General features: G+C 38.6%; 1 protein-coding gene across 3 annotated transcripts; it reads left to right on the top strand.

Moving 5' to 3' along the window:
• The first annotated feature begins 453 nt into the window (after positions 1-453).
• On the top strand, positions 454-16,956 carry itgb2 (integrin, beta 2). Of its 3 annotated transcripts, none has more exons than XM_061088596.1 (16): positions 454-622; positions 3,901-3,952; positions 4,714-4,811; positions 5,016-5,217; positions 5,419-5,589; positions 8,194-8,435; positions 9,855-10,013; positions 10,145-10,240; positions 10,335-10,424; positions 10,544-10,681; positions 11,389-11,579; positions 11,856-12,088; positions 13,097-13,316; positions 13,488-13,702; positions 15,725-15,891; positions 16,529-16,956. In XM_061088596.1, exons 2-16 carry the CDS (start codon positions 3,904-3,906, stop codon positions 16,592-16,594), a joined length of 2,337 nt encoding a protein of 778 aa, XP_060944579.1. In that variant the 5' UTR covers positions 454-622; positions 3,901-3,903; the 3' UTR covers positions 16,595-16,956. The 3 variants fall into 3 exon arrangements, with proteins under 3 accessions (XP_060944579.1, XP_060944582.1, XP_060944581.1); XM_061088599.1 differs by lacking the exon at positions 454-622 and adding an exon at positions 817-841; XM_061088598.1 differs by lacking the exon at positions 454-622 and adding an exon at positions 2,033-2,113.
• The last annotated feature ends 1,316 nt before the right edge of the window (positions 16,957-18,272 follow it).

Here is an 18,272-nt window from a genome sequence, read left to right as displayed (position 1 = left end):
AATTCATATTTACAATGCACAATATGTATCTTCTTAGTTACACATCATGTTCTGCAGAGGAGCTGCTACTGCAGCACAACGTTTTTACATATAGGCGTTGATGTGAATATTACGGAAGCGTATTGCATTCACTTGAAAAAAAAAATTCCCGAGATAATTATCTCATTATCATATTTCTTTTTTTCAAGTGAATGCAATACGCTTCCGTAGAATATGGCCACAAATATGATTATTGCCTTGTATGAAAGAAGTCCATTGTATTCAAATAAATAACAGTACTACACAGTATGAAGCCGTACATCATCCGCTTTTGCAAATTTTTCACAATAAAAAAACATTTATAAACAAGGGAATGATTTCCATTAACAGAAACGCGAGTTTCTGTCTCTTGGCATGTGTTTTTGACTTCCCTTTGTCCAGAATGTCACCATAGCTGGTGAGAGGGAAACAGCACGCTGTGACACCCAAGCTCAGTTGATAGCAAAAGGCTGTAAGAAGGAGGAAATCATCTCCCCCCAGAACGGTGTCTTCCGCAGCAAGAACGATCCTCTCACCAGTTCATTCAAGGAGCAGGGTGCTGTTCAGCTCAGCCCACAGAAGATTAGTCTGAAACTGCGCCCTGGTAAGTGGAATCTGTTAATGCAGACATAATTAGAGGAATATAGTGGTTGGGTTACAGATCAGAGAAAAATATTGTTTTGCACCTCTGTCTGTATTTCCGGATCTCAAAGTCTCAAATTCTATAAATCTTACAATGTTTCCATAACGAGTGCTTTTATTTGGAAAAGGCATACAGAAAGTGTTCAGTAATCATTTGTTTGTGAGAAACATTTAAACGCAGGTAAGATCATTTTCTGTGTTTATTCTGCTGTGAACCACAAAGTATATCTGTTCATGACGCAAATGTATTTACAACACTTTCCGAACCCGTTTCAAAGTGAAAGCACTCCAGAGTTTCACTTTCGGAATCCACTTATTTGTTCCGAATGTTTACTGTTATCGACAGACCGAAAGATGCGCATCCTCATACCGTAGAGTCTTGACATTTAGTTTAGTACATGAACCAACTTGTTCTTAAAGAAAATGCAGGAGATAAGCCTGTAACTCCTACGCCAGTAGCGGACACACAGCGCGTGTGAAAAACAGACAATAGCTGATCTACGGCGCGACGACAGCCAGTGAGTCCAGAGAGTTGGGGTAGTGAAGACTGGGAGATCGACCGGTAGATTGCGATCGACGGGTTGGCGACCACTGCTCTAAAGTTAACCTGCTCCAGAGCAGATTAGAGGTGCTGTGTTAGTTACTATGGTAGCTTACCCATCTAAATAGAGTGAACCAGTTTCATAGGACTGAAACCCAGCGTACAGGCCCCAGTTCTGATGTTATGCTTATCTGCTTTCTTAAGTGAAGATAAGATGTGCTCTCAGGAGGCTTGCTGTAGAGTTAGTTAATATTTTGACTTATCTTTGAGATTTTTTAAATGAAATGTTTTAATGTTTTCTTAGCACTGATGCTGGGTATTTAATAAACTCCACACAGTCTGGATAACTCAGCTGAGTTGATAAGTAGCTAATTTACAAACGTATTTCTGCTAAATAAATCAAACTCTCACATTGGTTTCCCTTCCATTGTGACGCTCTTGTAATTAGGATATTGAGTCCCCTTTACAATGAAACCGAAAAATGGCATTCCTGCACAAAACTGCCATTGTCATCTGATAATGTGTATTGTAATGAAGTGTCAGCTTTGTTATTTTGAATGTACTGAAACACAGAATCTATTTTGCATGTAACCACACTTCAATAACTTATTGTGATTCCTCATGAGATTGGACTGAGTCTGAAAGAGGAAATGCACCAACGACCCAACTTCTCACTCTTCTCTATTGCCTTTTATGGTGTCAAAAGTGTACAGGAAATGATTATATTTACATTCAGAATGGTGGCCTGAGCTCTGACAGGGGGTGGAGGCTTCACATAAATTGAAAATGACAAATTATTTCATTTTCATATCTAGTTCACTGTTACTGTTTTTGGATCTTTGATATTTTAACTTTAAGTGTTTTTAATTGCAATCGTGAGCTGCTCATCACAAGTTTACAAACTCCCCAAGGGTAAGGTTTTTTATTTTTTATTATCAAGCTTGTGTATTAAGATGATTGTTGATAAATGGTCTCTTTTACTCACCTCCTATAGCATACGGCCTACTGTATCTCAGCAGAGTGGCATTTTAGTGTATCTTTACACAGGCTGACCTAAATGTGACCTATATCTATCTGTGTCTTCCACTCTCAGTCCTGAAATTAAGATTGGTGAAACCTTTTATCCAAAGTTGTAGTTTGCTGGTCTGTATCATACTTTTTGAATAGTACTCATTTTTATCCTTCCCATTTACTAGCACCCGCAGTATAGAACAATAGGGACAACTCTGAACATAATGCCGTCCAGTATAAAACGACTACACTGTAGGGAAATGAAAGACTCTTGGATAGTCTCAGCCAGAACTGAACATTATTATCTATAATGATGTAAGGTAACATTTATGGTAGTGAGGCTGCAATGACTACCCTTTTACATTAGGTACTGGGCATGTATTATCAGTTTTATTAGAAGTATTGAGTAGTTTGCAGCTATTACATTATCAGTAATAGGGAGAGAAGTACCTGCCAACATAAGGAATTATGTTTAGTTCTGGTTCTGTACAAGGTGGAAGTTAACTAATGATTTCACTGACTATTATAACCACTCAAGCTGATTGTTTCTATTTTTACCAGGGATGTTAAAATGTAGGTTAGCACACTTTGTGCCTTTGATTCTCCAGATCATTCTGGCACCAACACTAAAATAATTTCGCCGCCCCACCAGGTAAAGATGCTGCAGACATTTTGTTAGCATTTAGTTATGTAGTATATTCTTGTCTGCACATTCATCTACACAGAAAATACCCATCACATTTTGTTCTGATATCTAGTTCTTGCTCATTTCCAGTGAACTGTTATTTTTGTGCTATAGCATAAATGCCTCAATGTTTAATCTACCAACACCCAGGTCAGAAGTACCTCAGTGATTTTTATGAGCAAACTTGGGTCAAGAGACTGGGTCGGTCAAATGACTCTCTTCATATATATTGGCTGTCAGGAGCAAAGGGGAAAGTTAGGAGACGTTTTTACAGAGACACAGTATTACAGATGGACGAAAACGGGTGGATTTGTGTATAAAACATCGGCTTTACAAAGTGAGGCCATCAACTTATTCCTCCTGTCCAGCGTGTATTCTTTATAAGCAAATGTATACTGAATTTCAGAATGAAAGCTTTTTAGATACATTTAAAAAAAAAAATAGGTCCACCATCCCTTAATAATATTTTTTATTCAATAGCTATATACTAATATTGAAGAGTAGGCAATAACTCTAAAGTGAGTCTTCAAACCGAGGTGACTGGCACCCTCTGCTGGTAAGCCGCAACAGTTGCACTTTACTTCTCTGCAATTTTGCCTCTAATGCAAAGTCAGCATGTCATCCCCTGTAGTCACACCTTGTAAGTGTTCCACTGACTAAAATACATTTGTTGATTTTATTTGGGCTCTTGTGCCTTTGGTCGTGATCTCTATGTGTAACCAATAAACACCTAGCATTAGCTGTAAGAAAAAGTTTGGCTATATTTTACATTATTATTTTACTCCTTTGCTTGACCCATGAAGAATTAACTAAGGCCCGATCTACTAAGTAACACAGCCAAATCTGAATTTATATCATGAATCATTATATCTGATATTTGCAGGTGTAAGTCATTGATAAAGTACTTCTACTTCAAATGACTATGATAGTCAGGATAACGTGGTCCTGTTATGATCCTAGTGAATATCGCTCTGAGAGAAAATGTGTTTCTTTTTGTCAACAGGAGATGGATCACTGTTTGTTGTTTCTTCTACTCCTGTTGATGGGTGGAAGTGGTAAGATAAACAAATTTAACATTTCGCTACCTTTTTGCAAATCTTGAAGTTCATAGAATGATAAGTTGATATTGAATCAATTAATTAATTGTAATATATCAAATGACTATGCTCAATACCCGACAGATTGTACAAAATGTACATCAACCAGTTTGTCATTGACTAGCCAGGTGGTGGAATTAGTTCAAGAGCAAAAAAAGGGAAAAAGGGAATTTCAATAATAAAGGATGTTCAGGCCATGTTCGCATTCAGTTTCAGATGGGACCTTGTTTCCTTAAATTGTAAAACCTGGTCACTTTGACTTCACACAGTTTTCATCCCAGCAGGAATACTAAAACAACATTAAGAAGAATGAATGATGATGATAAAAATATGTTTTTTAAAATCTTGTTGTAGTGTTAGGAGTACCAAGTGAGGACAATGTGACAAGACAGGTTACTGGACAATATACAACAAAATGAGGTTCAGCCTAATACCAAGCAGTGAGAGACTCACCAATATCAATGACAACAGATTTATGAGGTATACACATTATTAATAATCTACCTCTGAATACTGGATACTTCACTGCTGAGGGATTCAATACATTATTTTGACTTGAGATTGCTGCATGCAGGTTGTTTGCCAGGATCTCACTGAAAGCAGGAATGAGTTTGAATGAATTTAAGTAATTTGTGTCCATAACATATTATCTCAGCGATTTGTGCTGTTTGAATAGTTTATGGGTCTGTGTTGTATAGAGTTTGTTGTTTTCTTTGCAGGTTTGTGTCAACAAGAGAAAGTTTGCTCAAAGTCAGTGATCAACACCTGCAATGACTGTATCAGATCTGGGCCATACTGTGCGTGGTGCCAACAGCTGGTGAGAAGGAAATGTAATGTAACATCTGTCACTGCTCAGGGTTTAACATTATTTGAATAATGGCATTTACTTGAGAATTTTCAGGATAAGCTAATTTAATACTTAAACCTGATGCAAGGGAGAAATAATGATAAGCATGAGTGAACTTTGAATAAAGAGCAGTTTCTGTCTCTTGACATGTGTTTTTGACTTCCCTTTGTCCAGAATTTCACCAAAGCTGGTGAGAGGGAAACAGCACGCTGTGACACCCAAGCTCAGTTGATAGCAAAAGGCTGTAAGAAGGAGGAAATCATCTCCCCCCAGAACGGTGTCTTCCCCAGCAAGAACGATCCTCTCACCAGTTCATTCAAGGAGAAGGGTGCTGTTCAGCTCAGCCCACAGAAGATTAGTCTGAAACTGCGCCCTGGTAAGTGGAATCTGTTAATGCAGACATAATTAGAGGAATATAGTGGTTGGGTTACAGATCAGAGAAAAATATTGTTTTGCACCTCTGTCTGTATTTCTGGATCTCAAAGTCTCAAATTCTATAAATCTTACAATGTTTCCATAATTTTCACGATAAGCTCATCCCAACTGATTTGATTCAATCCTTATCTTGTGTTTACAGGGCTTCCTGAAACATTCAATGTTTCTTTTAAAAGAGTTCAGGGTTATCCAGTTGATCTCTACTACCTGATGGACCTGTCTTTCTCCATGAAAGATGATTTGGAAAATGTCAAAGGACTTGGACAAAAACTTTTTGCAGCTCTGAAGAATATCACTGCACATGCTCAAATAGGTATGAGTCAGTCTTAATCTAACAATATGAATTGACAGAATCCTAATGTTTCTTATTTTGTACTGCTTTAGAATACAGCCACAACCTACAATGTATTTATCTTTACTAATATATACCAATACTATGGTTCAGAGCGCTGAAGATACTGAACCCCAGTTGCACCTGACCGCTGTGCCGTGTATCGATGATGTGTAGGAGAGAAAGTGCTGCACATGGATGCAGTGTATGTGTGTGTGAATGGGTAAATGGCAAAACTGAACTTTAAAGTGCTTTGAGGGATCATCAAGACTGGAGAAGCACTATATAAATAACAATCATGTACAATTATCCTATCACAAATTTCATCAGTACAATAAGAACAGCTGGGTGGCACCAGACTGATGCGCTAGAATATATTATTCTATCGTATCTTTAATCCAGTTACCTTCAGGCCACCACACAAACCCCTAAAAATTGATGTCCTTCTCTTCTTCTATACTACTTCTAGTAGTAAACCACTACTACTGAGTCTTATACTACTATATATAACACTGAAAATAACCTCTAGAGGTTCCATGAGAGGAGAAACATTGGTATCTATCAACAGATCCATTCTGATGATACTGATCAACGCGTTCTTATGACTCGACTCTTGAGTCTTGAATAGAGGATCTGACCAAATGTTTGACTTGTTTTTAATGTATATTGACCAGGTCCAAGCCATACGTTTCTCATCTTTCCTAGGATTGCATGGAAGCTTTATAATGTTAGCTGCTTGTTGGGTGTTATGTACATTTCTTAGATACAGTACAGTACCTTTTTTGAAAAAGGCTGCAAAGCATTTACTTATTTGGCTTAATTGTAGGAAAAGTGTGAATCTTTTCATAATGGCTGTAGTTTTTTAACTTTCATTGCCAAAATGTAGTGCGTGCAGTGTAAAGTGCTCCGAGTTGTTGAAAAGACTAGAAACGATAAAATACAATACATTTACCATTTCCAGATGATAAACTGTAATGACCTTCCTGAAGTTTCACTGCATTTGTCAATCACGCTCAAAATAAAGCGTTGACTTTAATACATTTTTTTGTTGTCAACCTGTTCAACGAAATTGTATTAGGTAAGTTAGAGACAAAAATAGTTAGGGTCATGTAACATGTGACTTAAAGATTATATTTACAGGCTACATGTTTTATATATGACCTTTCAACGTATATCTTTCAGAAGTTGAATAACATAATTATGTTCAATTGATTAAACATTAGGTTTTCATACAGTTAATTATTTAGGTTTGACATGATTATAGTTTGTCAACAGGTTCCACACAAATAACACAATAACTACTGGATGGATTACCATGACACTTGGTGGAAGGATGCAGTATGGGTGTTTGTGCGTTGAGTGTGTGAAATTCATGGAAATGCGTTCAGGGTAAATTTGGGGTTGAGTATCTCAGGGGATCTAACGTTGTGTGAGTGCAGGTCTTCCTACAAGGATATTGAGTAGCAGTGTAGATCATTATCATTATCATCAGCAGCTACAAGTTCGGTGAAAAGCCGTAACTTTTGAGATTTATGGAACATGAAAATCATCAACCCTATGATCATTGTCCCATAACCATTGTTTAATATTACTCACTGATTGCTTCTCTAAAGCCACTTTTTTTCAACGAATCTCCCTTTCAAACTCATCCGCCTGGAGTTGACAATCGACTGTTTCTACATTTCCATGAAATATTTCCAATGTATTTTTTCATACCCTGTCAATTAAATCTGATTATTTAATTAGTGTTTTGAGCTGGCTCAGGATGCCTGTTGATATTTGGTAGTTCATCAGTCTTAACAGACTGATTAGTTTCCCTTTTTATAAAGACTAGACATAAAAAAACATTGATGACAATCAAATATCAACTTTATTCATATAGCTTTTTAAGCCAAATGAGTTGTTCACCCATGAAATTATTAAAAATGCAATTTCAAATTGTTCAATTTAACCATCCAAAAATGTCCACGATGAAAGCGAAAAAACATTAATTGATTTCCTCAAAGATTGACCATGAAATGATGATGTGTTGCAGTGAATCAAATGTTTGTCACAATTAAATTAAAAGTATATATTTTATTGATAACCAGACATCAATAAAGTGTATGCATTGACGAGGCATCACCCTAGATCAGTGGTTCCCAAACTTTTTACAGTCCCGTACCCCTTCAGACATTCGATCTTCAGCTAACTCGCCAACTCTCTTTGCCGGATCTGGAAACTTCACCTCCCATGGTGCCGCGCATCTCGTCTTAAACCGCTAGCTGGTGCACGCCCACGCTAAATCAACCTGTCTCCTGTAATCCTTGGTGCACGCAGCTGGGTCCTCTGTGGGATTTTTTCACTTTGTGCACATTCCCCGCGTCCCCACTAAACCCCTTTGTGAACCCCTGGAGGTACGTGTACCTCAGTTTGGGAACCGATGCCCTAGATGATGCAAATTTTGCACATATTCATGTAACAGATTATGCTATGATTACAGGCTGTATTCTAAAGTGTTCTGACATGTTTCCTTAATATTTGCTGTATCACAAAAACAAGAATAATTAATTTATTAGCAAGTAATACACATTTCTATAACTCCAGGGTTTGGTGCCTTCGTTGATAAGACAGTCCTCCCTTACACCAACACCAACAAGGAAAAACTGAAGAGGCCATGTGATGAGAACTACCAACAGTGTCAGCCAGCCTTTGGCTACAGACATGTGCTCAGTATGACATCACGGGAGGATGATTTCGGAACAAAAGTGACAGAGCAGTTCATTTCTGGGAACTTGGACTCTCCTGAAGGGAGTCTTGATGCCATGATTCAGGCTGCTGTATGCGGGGTAAGGACTTAGATAAGTGAGTATGTTTTATTAAAAAAGAGTATATCTAGAAAACCCTCTTTTTGTGTCCACTCAGGTAGAAATACTTCATATCGTACATTTTACAAAGGTCAGGCCTTTTAGCAGGGGGTATTAGCTTAAATTGATAGTGACAGCTGTACAAGGTACAAACCACCACTGACAACAATAAGTATGGAAAATTTAACCAACAAAACAAATCAAGACAATAATTCTTCTATGGGCTCACACCTTTTGGTTTGATGGATAATGTTGAGGTCAGAACTAATATCCCAATTATATCTTCCAGTTGCAAGGTTTATCCATTCAGTTAAGTTTAAATTATCTCTGGAGAAGAAGCTCATATTACTCTGGTATACATTGAACAAAATGTGCACCAGTGATAGTAGACATGCAATGTTAGCATGAAGTCAAAAGATAAACCATTAAATAATCCAATAATAGAGTAGTTTCCTTCTCTGTGACACCAGAGAAATTTAACAAGTATATTCATTGTAGTGCTGCAGGAATAAATACAGGCATTTATATAGGCTACTGGAACCAGAATTAGATTTTCCTTAATGGGCCCATGAAGCACAAATGATGTATCTGAACTGAACTGAATCAGAAATCAAGAACCCTTATTGCTTCAATGTATTGAAATAATAAGGGTCAATTTATTAGACTTTTTGTGACCTTGGCAGGTTAACAAACAAACTTTATGAAAGGTAGTCAGCCAGTTGAATGGTGATGCCATTCAACTGACTGACATGGGGAAACATGGACATTAAAAATGGACAAGAAGTGAAAATAATCAGTTAACGTGGACGAAGGATTAGTTGAGAGCATATTGTGTCCTAATAGGAACTTGTTTTTCATTATGTGAGTGCCCATTGCTTTACACACAGGTTTTCTTCCCACATGAAGTACAGCCCACTGAAAGCAACTCCCACCCAGTCACTTTATAATTCTCTATGAAGTGCAATCCTGTTTCCTAGAAGATATGTTCACAAACTGTCAAACAAATGTCTATATTATACTTTTTGTTGACATTAGTGCTGCCCTTCACATTAACATAAAGACAAAACAAAGCTGCTCTGGCAGCCAAAGTCTTTGGGGTTCCTTGGTTCCATTTGATGTTTTCATAGACATCAAACTTGAAATGTAAAGAAGGTCCTGTGTTATTCAAACCACAACCACATTCTTTCCCTAACATTAAAACTGAACACTGATCCCGGGGCTCATCACCTCCTTCCATTGAAATGACAACAACACACTCAAAGCAGGAATCATCTTTATTCTCAAACATGTTTTGACATGAGGTTTAAAGTTTCTTTTAGATAGTTTTTTCCCCAAAACTAATATGATACAAGTCTGTTTTAACCGGCTTTAACTAGCTCCCTCACACATTATGCTGTTTAGGAAAAAATTGGATGGAGGAATAGCAGCACTCGACTGATTGTACTGACCACTGATGATGGATTCCACATGGCGGGTGATGGAAAACTGGCCGGAATTCTGGAACCCAATGATGAACAATGCCATATGGAAAACAGCCTTTATACCAAGAGCAGTGAGATGGTAAGTATGGAATCACAACAGGGAGTCAAAAAGTTTTTCTTGAAAAACAGCTGTTTCATTTTTTTCACTTGCACTTTTTTAAGAGCTGTAACATGGATATTATGTTTTCATGATTCCATTGCTTTGTGCAGGACTACCCTTCTGTTGGACAATTAGCTATGCAGTTGGAAAAAAACAATATTCAGCCAATATTTGCAGTGACAAAAAATATGGAGGTTGTGTACAAGGTAGGTAAAATTGACCTTACATTTTTTGCTTACCTACAGAAAAAATGATGATTGTTTATTTCACCGTATGTTTTTTTAATTCATTTATTCCCAGCAACTCTCTCAAATGATTCCAAAATCAGAGGTGGGAGTTCTGTCATCAGATTCTAACAATGTTGTTCAGTTGATTGAAAGTGCCTACAATGTAAGTTGTTTCATACAGACATTTTGCTAATATTCTCCTTTTGTATACAACCATATCTCTTCTCCTGATTTTGTGCTTTTTGGTAAATATAATTTTCTTAAATGTGTGATCTATGACAGCGGTTGTCCTCCAAAGTAACTGTGACCCATGACAATCTCCCAGACAATGTAAGAGTTGTCTACACACCTATATGCAAAAATGCAGGACCAGCAGGGGACAGCAAAGGGGTGTGTGACAATGTGCGTGTCGGACAAGAGGTCAGTTCTTTTTATTTATACATACCAGCATGTTTTTCACTGTCAAGTGCACAAAGTTTTTGTTCCATCTGTTTTGGGTTATATCTTTGTAGTGGAATCACCCATGTTTACGTTGTGATTCTTATTGAAAAGCGATCTGTCCATTTGCCATGCTGGTCCGGGTCTTGGTGGCAGCAGTCTTAACAAAGTCACCCTTCTCCCCAACCCCCTCCTCCAGCTCTTCTGAGGTGATGCGAAGGCATCCCCAGATCAGATGGGATATGTAAACTGTTTCCTATGTTCAGAGTCTTTTTTGTTTCCTTCTAGTTGGACAAGCTGTGTCCATCAAATGCTCAAACCCACATTGGCTATCAGCTTATTCAACTGACTCTTAAACCTCAGCTTCATGAAATGTTGAAATATAATTTAATTCAAATTTATTTGTATAGCTTTATGTCAGAACACAATTATATTACGATGTGAAGTCACTTTTCATAGAAAGGGCGTGAGTAACCCAACAGTTCCCAAATGTAACACTCTGTCTTAGAAGAGAGAAAACAAAGAGGAAGAACCACAATCAAATAACAATAATAGAAATAGGAGTGTTATTGAATATTAATACAAGAGAAGATGAAGAATATTCGTGTTTTTTTTAAATATATTTTTGTTTTGGTTATGTTATTACACCTCTGCTTTACTCGTCAACTATACTACTACTTTTTCTTCAGATCTCCTTTGAAGTCACTGTCACAGCACAGTCATGTATGGAGAACAAGTCTTTCACTATCAGACCACTGGGCATTAAGGACACATTGACTGTGAGCTTATCTACAAACTGTGAGTGTCGGTGTGAGGACCCTTCTGACATAAACCACGCACACTGCAATAAAAAGGGAGGAGTTCACTGTGGTATCTGCAGGTAAGGTTTACAATCAATGAGTGTAAGAGCACCTCAACAAATGGGAGAACCCTATAACAGTAATGGGAAGCACTATTCTATATGAAATCATTGTAAAAAGCTACCAGCTACTGCCTGGGAAGTGAACTGCTTAGTTTTCTGTTATTATTGTAGCAACAGGATTTCACAGAGCTGTGTGTGTAAATGATGAGCCCAATGTTTAATGGTTTCAATGTTTCACTTTGTCATGTTTCACTTAGATTTTAGTTTTAACTGCCTTCTCTATTGTGATTACAGCTGCCATGATGGCTTTGTTGGTCAGTTCTGCAACTGTTCCATTGGCAATAAAGACGAGTTGTCCTTACGGGCATCTTGTAAGAGGCAGAATGGAACAGACTGTGAGGGTCGTGGAGACTGTGTGTGTGGCAGGTGCCAGTGCCACACCACAGAGAATGGACTGCGTTATCATGGGGACTTCTGCGAGTGTGATGATGAACACTGTGAAAAGTTCCAGAATAAACTGTGCGGAGGTAGGGTTTCAGTCATTTTGTTACTCTCTGCATTGTTACGCTTTCCCCTTTCCAGTACCTTAGCTGGAAGAGGGTTATTGTTCCTGCCTGTGTGTGTGTGTGTGTGTGTGTGTGTGTGTGTGTTGGAACAGGAGAGTATTACATGATTAGGTTATGTAATTGATTTGTCTAAGGTAAAGGTCAACAAATGTGATCCAAAAAATACATTTTCAAAGAAATGTACACAAAAGAGTCAATCTAATTTATTATAATAATATGAATAATATTATTCATATTATTCAGAAAGTTATTCCCCATCATATGATTTATATCATGAAGTCTAATAAGTCAGAAAATTACATACTACATGCATTTATATTGTCCCTAGTGCTCCTGTCTTTCTACTTGGGGTCCTTTTTCTTGCTCTTTCTTACCCGTGTCAGGTGGGGACCTCACCACTTTATGCAACTTCACCTTTCTTCTCCCCATCTTGCACTCTGAGTGACTGGAGTTGGCTGGAGCAGATTCCAATGAGATTAGCAACACTTTGGACATCTGCTCGAAGTCTGCAACACATTGGCGAGCTTCTCTAATCGTATTTTGGAAGAGTTCACAAATAGCGATTGATGAGTGCTGACTGAGGGCTGATGAGGGGTATGAGACGTGCAAAACTGGATGGGGACTGGCAATTTAGGCTGAAAATCGCGTAGTATGTTTGCATTTCCACTTCTAGGAAGCCATTGCATTGTGATATTTCACCATAATGCCGTGAACCACAGGACCTTATTATTTTTATAACACAAAAAGTATATACAAATGTTTTGATAAGGAACCTTGAACTGAACACTAATGCTCACATTCACCTCTATATTTTTGTCTGCTGGTCCACTAAGCTGTGCATGGTTCACAGTTTTCTCCAACTATCATGCAGTCTATCATTTTATGCATCAATAGGTAATTCCTCCTTCAGATCCTCCAACTATTAACTTCCATGCTCTAACTTTTCTTTTCATTCACCACAATTTCCAGGAAATGGTAGGTGCAAATGCGGAAGATGTGACTGTAATACAGGCTACGAGGGTTCAGCCTGTCAGTGCATGGTGTCTGAGGAGGGCTGTCGAACACTTAACAACACCGTGTGCTTCGGTAGAGGATCTTGCAAGTGCAACCGCTGTCAGTGTAAGGAGGGATACCAGCGGCCACACTGCCAGCACTGCCTTGGCTGCCCTGACGCATGCCAGACCAAACTGTAAGGATTCCAAACTCAACTTTATATTAAAATACTTAATAAAGGTGTAGTTTGCTGAATTTTAAAAGAAAGACTTACCAGTATTTTGTCAAGAGTGAATCTCTACTTCTAGCCTATGTTGAGATATTTAGGCTTACTTTAAAGTATCAACTGTTGCTATTCATTTTTCAGGAACTGCATTGAATGCCTCGGCTTTGACTCTGGTCCCTTTAAGAAAAACTGTAGTGTGGCTTGCAGCAAGAGCATTTTTCATGGGATGGTAGAGCAGTTCACAATAACAAGCAAGCCGTGCGAGCAGAAGGACTCTGAAGGCTGCTGGATCAAATATAGGCTGGACCAGCTGGTTGGAGAGGATTACTACAGAGCTGAAATTCTGAAAAAGAGAGGTAAGCTGTTAATTGAAAATACAGATTACAACTTCAAAGCTATTCTATTTAACAACTATTTTGTTATTTCACTACATGTGGATATGCCGTTTCGGGTTAGGGTTAAATATACCAGACAATGGGTTCTATTTCAGCTCCTCACCATGTACCATGTTATGTAAACCCTATGTGGTTGGTCTTGGCATGTCTAAATCCACTTTTGCAAGGCAGAAAAAGGGTGACAATGGTGCATGGTTTAAAATGGGTTATTTTATAGCACTCCACTTTTAAAAGGCAGGTGTCCCAACACCCTGACCCATTGCGATTATAATGGAAGATTTAGCAGGTAGAGGAAGAAACATCTGTGTGTAACAAGTGTACATTGCCATATTCCTGTTGCTAAATATCACTATCTTGCACCATTTAAATAATATTGAAAGTGCAATCACATCCTGTAGCATCAAGGTTCCTGAACACACTTAACTATAAGACCAATATGCCCAAAGATGGATGCAAATGTATTTGTCATTTAACCACATGTGTGCTGGATGGGAACATTCTAATTGTTTCAGAAACTGGCAAAGACATGTGACAATAGTTTAAAGGGGACATATTGTGAAAATTCCACTTTTGTAGTGCTTCTACACGTTAATTTGGGTATCTGGCATGTCTACCGTCCCAAAAACTCTGGAAAAAAACAACTCCTGCGATTTGTTGTGGTTCCTCTATGTCAGAAACGATACGCTAGAGTGCGTCGAATGGGATTACGAGCGAAAAAAACGTCATTTTCGAAACCATGCCCATGTAGGGAGTCTCGCTACATGGCCATGGACCACCATCGCCATCATCACCGGAGCTAGCGTTAGCTATCATATCACCGGTGACCCCCCACTGGTGAGATGATGGTGATGATGGCGAGCTCCGGGGTGAGCTCCGTCACCCCGGAGCTTGAGAGCTAATGCTAGCTCCGGGGAGACAACGCAATCCACCGTGGAGAGCGCGTCTCCCCGGGGAGGTTTATCGGCCACTTAGATGTCTGACGGGTCGCGACCTAGCGTTAGTTTGCGAGCTAACTGCGCCAGCTCCAGCTCCCACTGCGGGGCTGCGCTGGGGCGCTGGGGCTCTCGCAGCCAGGCTTCAGCCCACCTGACTCTGGTTCAAAACGATATGGTTGCAAGATTGTATCTTCGTCTCCAGTAGCCGTATTTCTACAGAGGTAATGGATAGCTAAAAATCTGCGGAGGGCTGTTTTAGACAGGGTAAAAAGGGTGCTGATTTAAATTATCCTTGTGGTATTTTGACCAAAATATGTTACAGACATTTCATTAGGACCCCAAGGAACCATATCAACTGTGGTAAAATGGGCATAATATGTCTCCTTTAAACCATGTGTAAATTGGGGTCCAGAGATCATCTTTTTCCACTTTTTGCTGATGACACCAGTATTTGCACTTCTGACTTTAATCCATTACAAATCTATAATTCTTTACACTGAATTAAACTTGGTTCAAACCGGGTTTCTAGCAATGAACCATGTACTGAGTAAAAATGCAGCAGTGGGGTTTTGTACAGCATACTGTCATCCTTTGATTTGTATATTATTAATTATCAGCAAATTACATACTCTGCCAGATGCAAAGCGCCCTCCTTCCTATTTTCCTGAGATCTATTGCAGATTTCTAAGGCTTCAGGACAATTTATTTTTAGGCTGAATTATGTGTTTTATCCAGGTTCATGTATTTGAGTACATTCTATACACTGCAGTATTAGACTTATATAAACGTAGCCTTGATGATGGCACTAGAATTTGTATCTGAAGTAATTGCATTTTGTCCTGAAGAGACCATGAAAGTTTGAACCAAATTCCAATAATGGCAGATTTTCAAATATAGTTGATGACATTTCAGTCGTTACCCAAGTATACTGAGACTTACCAACACTGACATCTAGAGTCTGAAAAAGGAGGCAGCTATACAGTACATGTACACCTTCTTACATTTTGGATATGTGTAAAAGCTTCATGATTTACAACTCTTCCTCCAGGCTGTCCAGATCCACCCAACGTCATAGCTATAATTGGAGGCTCCATAGTGTCTGTGGCTCTTATTGGAATCTTGGTGCTGATGCTCATCAAGTTATTATTCTACATGAGGGACCTGAAGGAGTTCAGGAAATTTGAAAATGAAAAGAAGAAGTCACAGTGGGCAAAGGTGAGACACTTCTTTATTACTGATAACACAACTAGAAATAATCACCATTTAGGGAATTCATGGTGTTGTAACTTAGTGTGAACTTACTTTGCAGAGAGGCACATCCTATTTTTTGTTTGAAAGAAAGGCTACAAAACCCTGCAGTGCAGCAGCATGTGGTGTGCTGTACAGCAGGATATACTGTTATTGTATTATGTTGACACAATGAGGCTGCAGGGGTCAGAGTATGCTGTGGACGTGTGATGTTCAACTGTAATGCTGACAACCGAGCTTCACATCCATTTATTTCTAATGTTACATGTTACAAATCCCTCTGAAAGGTCATCTACAGATTCTAAGTCATGGAGTAGATATACATGTTAAGACATCAATCGATGAGACCATGCACCCCCAACCCCAATAAACATACAGCCCTCTAACCTGATGTTATTTAAATGAAATGTAGCTTGAACTACACCACCATTTTAGATGTTACACTCCCTGGCACTGGTGTCCCCTGACGATATAGGACAGTATTAATCCACAATAAGTGTTTTTGCAATTCTGGAGATCCAACATGGTCTGTGGTAATATGACATGATAAATGCTGAACATGGAAATGGAAGTTAACGAATCATCTGGCTTTATCTGTCACCAGGCTGACAACCCACTGTTCCAGAATGCCACCACCACTGTGGCCAACCCAACATTCACTGGAGAATGAGGTCTTCCACTGCAGCAAGGCAAACGCTCAGCATTGCTTTATAAAATATAAATTGTGTGAGACTTATGTTAGTTGAATTTCTTTTGTAATGCTCATGCTCAGGAATATTTTAATGTTATTTTTGCACTGAGAGCTACCCATAAACATTACCTGCAAACTGAATTTCCTTGCCTATTTCACATGAAATTATAATTTTCATTTTCAATTATCTTTTTCTTTCATATATCAAAACTGTTGTATTGCTTTATATAATAGAAAGTGGAGTGTATTATACCTGAAAAGCTAACTGCGCCAACAATGAGGATTGTATTTGTGCATGTAGTCAGATTCTTTTTAATAGTTCAATAAAAAAAACAAAAACATTTTGTTTATCAAATATTTGCTATCAGTACACACAGCCATTGTTTCCTAGTCCACAGTTGCAAACTGCATTTAAAAGAGTTGAGAGATGAATGTGGAAATGCTGCTGTTTAAATGTCCCTCTCATACACAGTCTGATATCCAAATGTCTATGGCAGAGACCTGACTGTAAAATGGTAAATGGATTAGTATTTATATAGCGCTTTTCTAGTCTGATGAAGACCACTCAAAGCGCTTTACAGTACAGTTTCACATTCACCCATTCACACACACATTCATACAGTGCATCTACTTACAGCACTTTGTTATTCTATGGGGGGCTATTGAGGGTTCAGCATCTTGCCCAAGGACACTTCGGCATGCAGATGGTTCAGACTGGGGATCGAACCACCGACCTTCAGGTTGGAGGACAACCACTCTACCCCTCAGCCACAGCCGCCCGTACTGTCATCAGTATTCTTTAGTGAAGACACATCAAGCTCATTCACCCTCAGAATGCTGATACTATCTTATCTGATACTGTCAATAGGGTTTGGAGCCTGAGTCTCACCATATTAGATGGTACATATATTTTATGCTGTACCATCAGAACATATTTTTCATAGGAAAACAAAGGCAATAGTATAAGTAGTTTGGAGCCCCGCCAGTGGTCATGTGGAAGAAAGAACTATTAAAGTGAGTATATATCGGACTGAACTGTCGGTTTCATTCTCGTAACACTTAGTCTGAGGGGGAAGTTGATGCAGTTTTCAGCGGTCTATAAAAAACACACTTTAATAATTACTAAATAACTCTGTTAACCTTTTCTGCAGATTTATGAATCAAATGCTTTTAGGAGCTCATATCTGAAGTTGACTAACAAGCATCTACAATGACCTGACTTGATTGTGTGATCCATGCTCCAGAGGATATCAGAGGACATTTAGGCTAAAAACAGTGTAAATTACCTTTTTTCCAGTCGAATTTGAATGCTGGTGCTTATGGACACTTGGATGAAACCACAGGAGCAACATGGAGGCCTTTAATGTTTGGTTCTTTTTACATTTGAAGAATTGGTCATTTCCTTCAACTGTATTGGATTTGGTTGCAACGCTGTTTACCCCTGAAACTCCAGAAGTGTTTTGTGGACTAAAACACTTCACTGCCCCTCCATCCATCGACATAGTGGTGAGTAGATAATGAGTGAAAACGATCCCTTTTCGAGTAAAGCTTTGCAGATTAGATAAAGACCAATCCAAATGGAGTTTGGAAAACTGTGGAAAAAAAGATACTTGCTGCATGGTCTGTGACCAAAAGAGTTACCAGTTCCCACCAGAAC

This window comes from Limanda limanda, chromosome 16, assembly GCF_963576545.1.
Source record: "Limanda limanda chromosome 16, fLimLim1.1, whole genome shotgun sequence".
Taxonomy (NCBI): domain Eukaryota; kingdom Metazoa; phylum Chordata; class Actinopteri; order Pleuronectiformes; family Pleuronectidae; genus Limanda; species Limanda limanda.
This window is presented reverse-complemented; position numbering and strand designations above follow the sequence as displayed.

What these genes read in the sequence shown, in the direction of transcription:
- itgb2 (XM_061088596.1), top strand. Translation starts at nt 3,904, where the DNA reads ATGGATCACTGTTTGTTGTTTCTTCTACTCCTGTTGATGGGTGGAAGT. An exon ending in ATACCAAGAGCAGTGAGATG is followed by an intron (nt 10,014 to 10,144) that starts GTAAGTATGGAA and finishes TGCTTTGTGCAG; the next exon opens with GACTACCCTTCTGTTGGACA. An exon ending in ATATGGAGGTTGTGTACAAG is followed by an intron (nt 10,241 to 10,334) that starts GTAGGTAAAATT and finishes ATTTATTCCCAG; the next exon opens with CAACTCTCTCAAATGATTCC.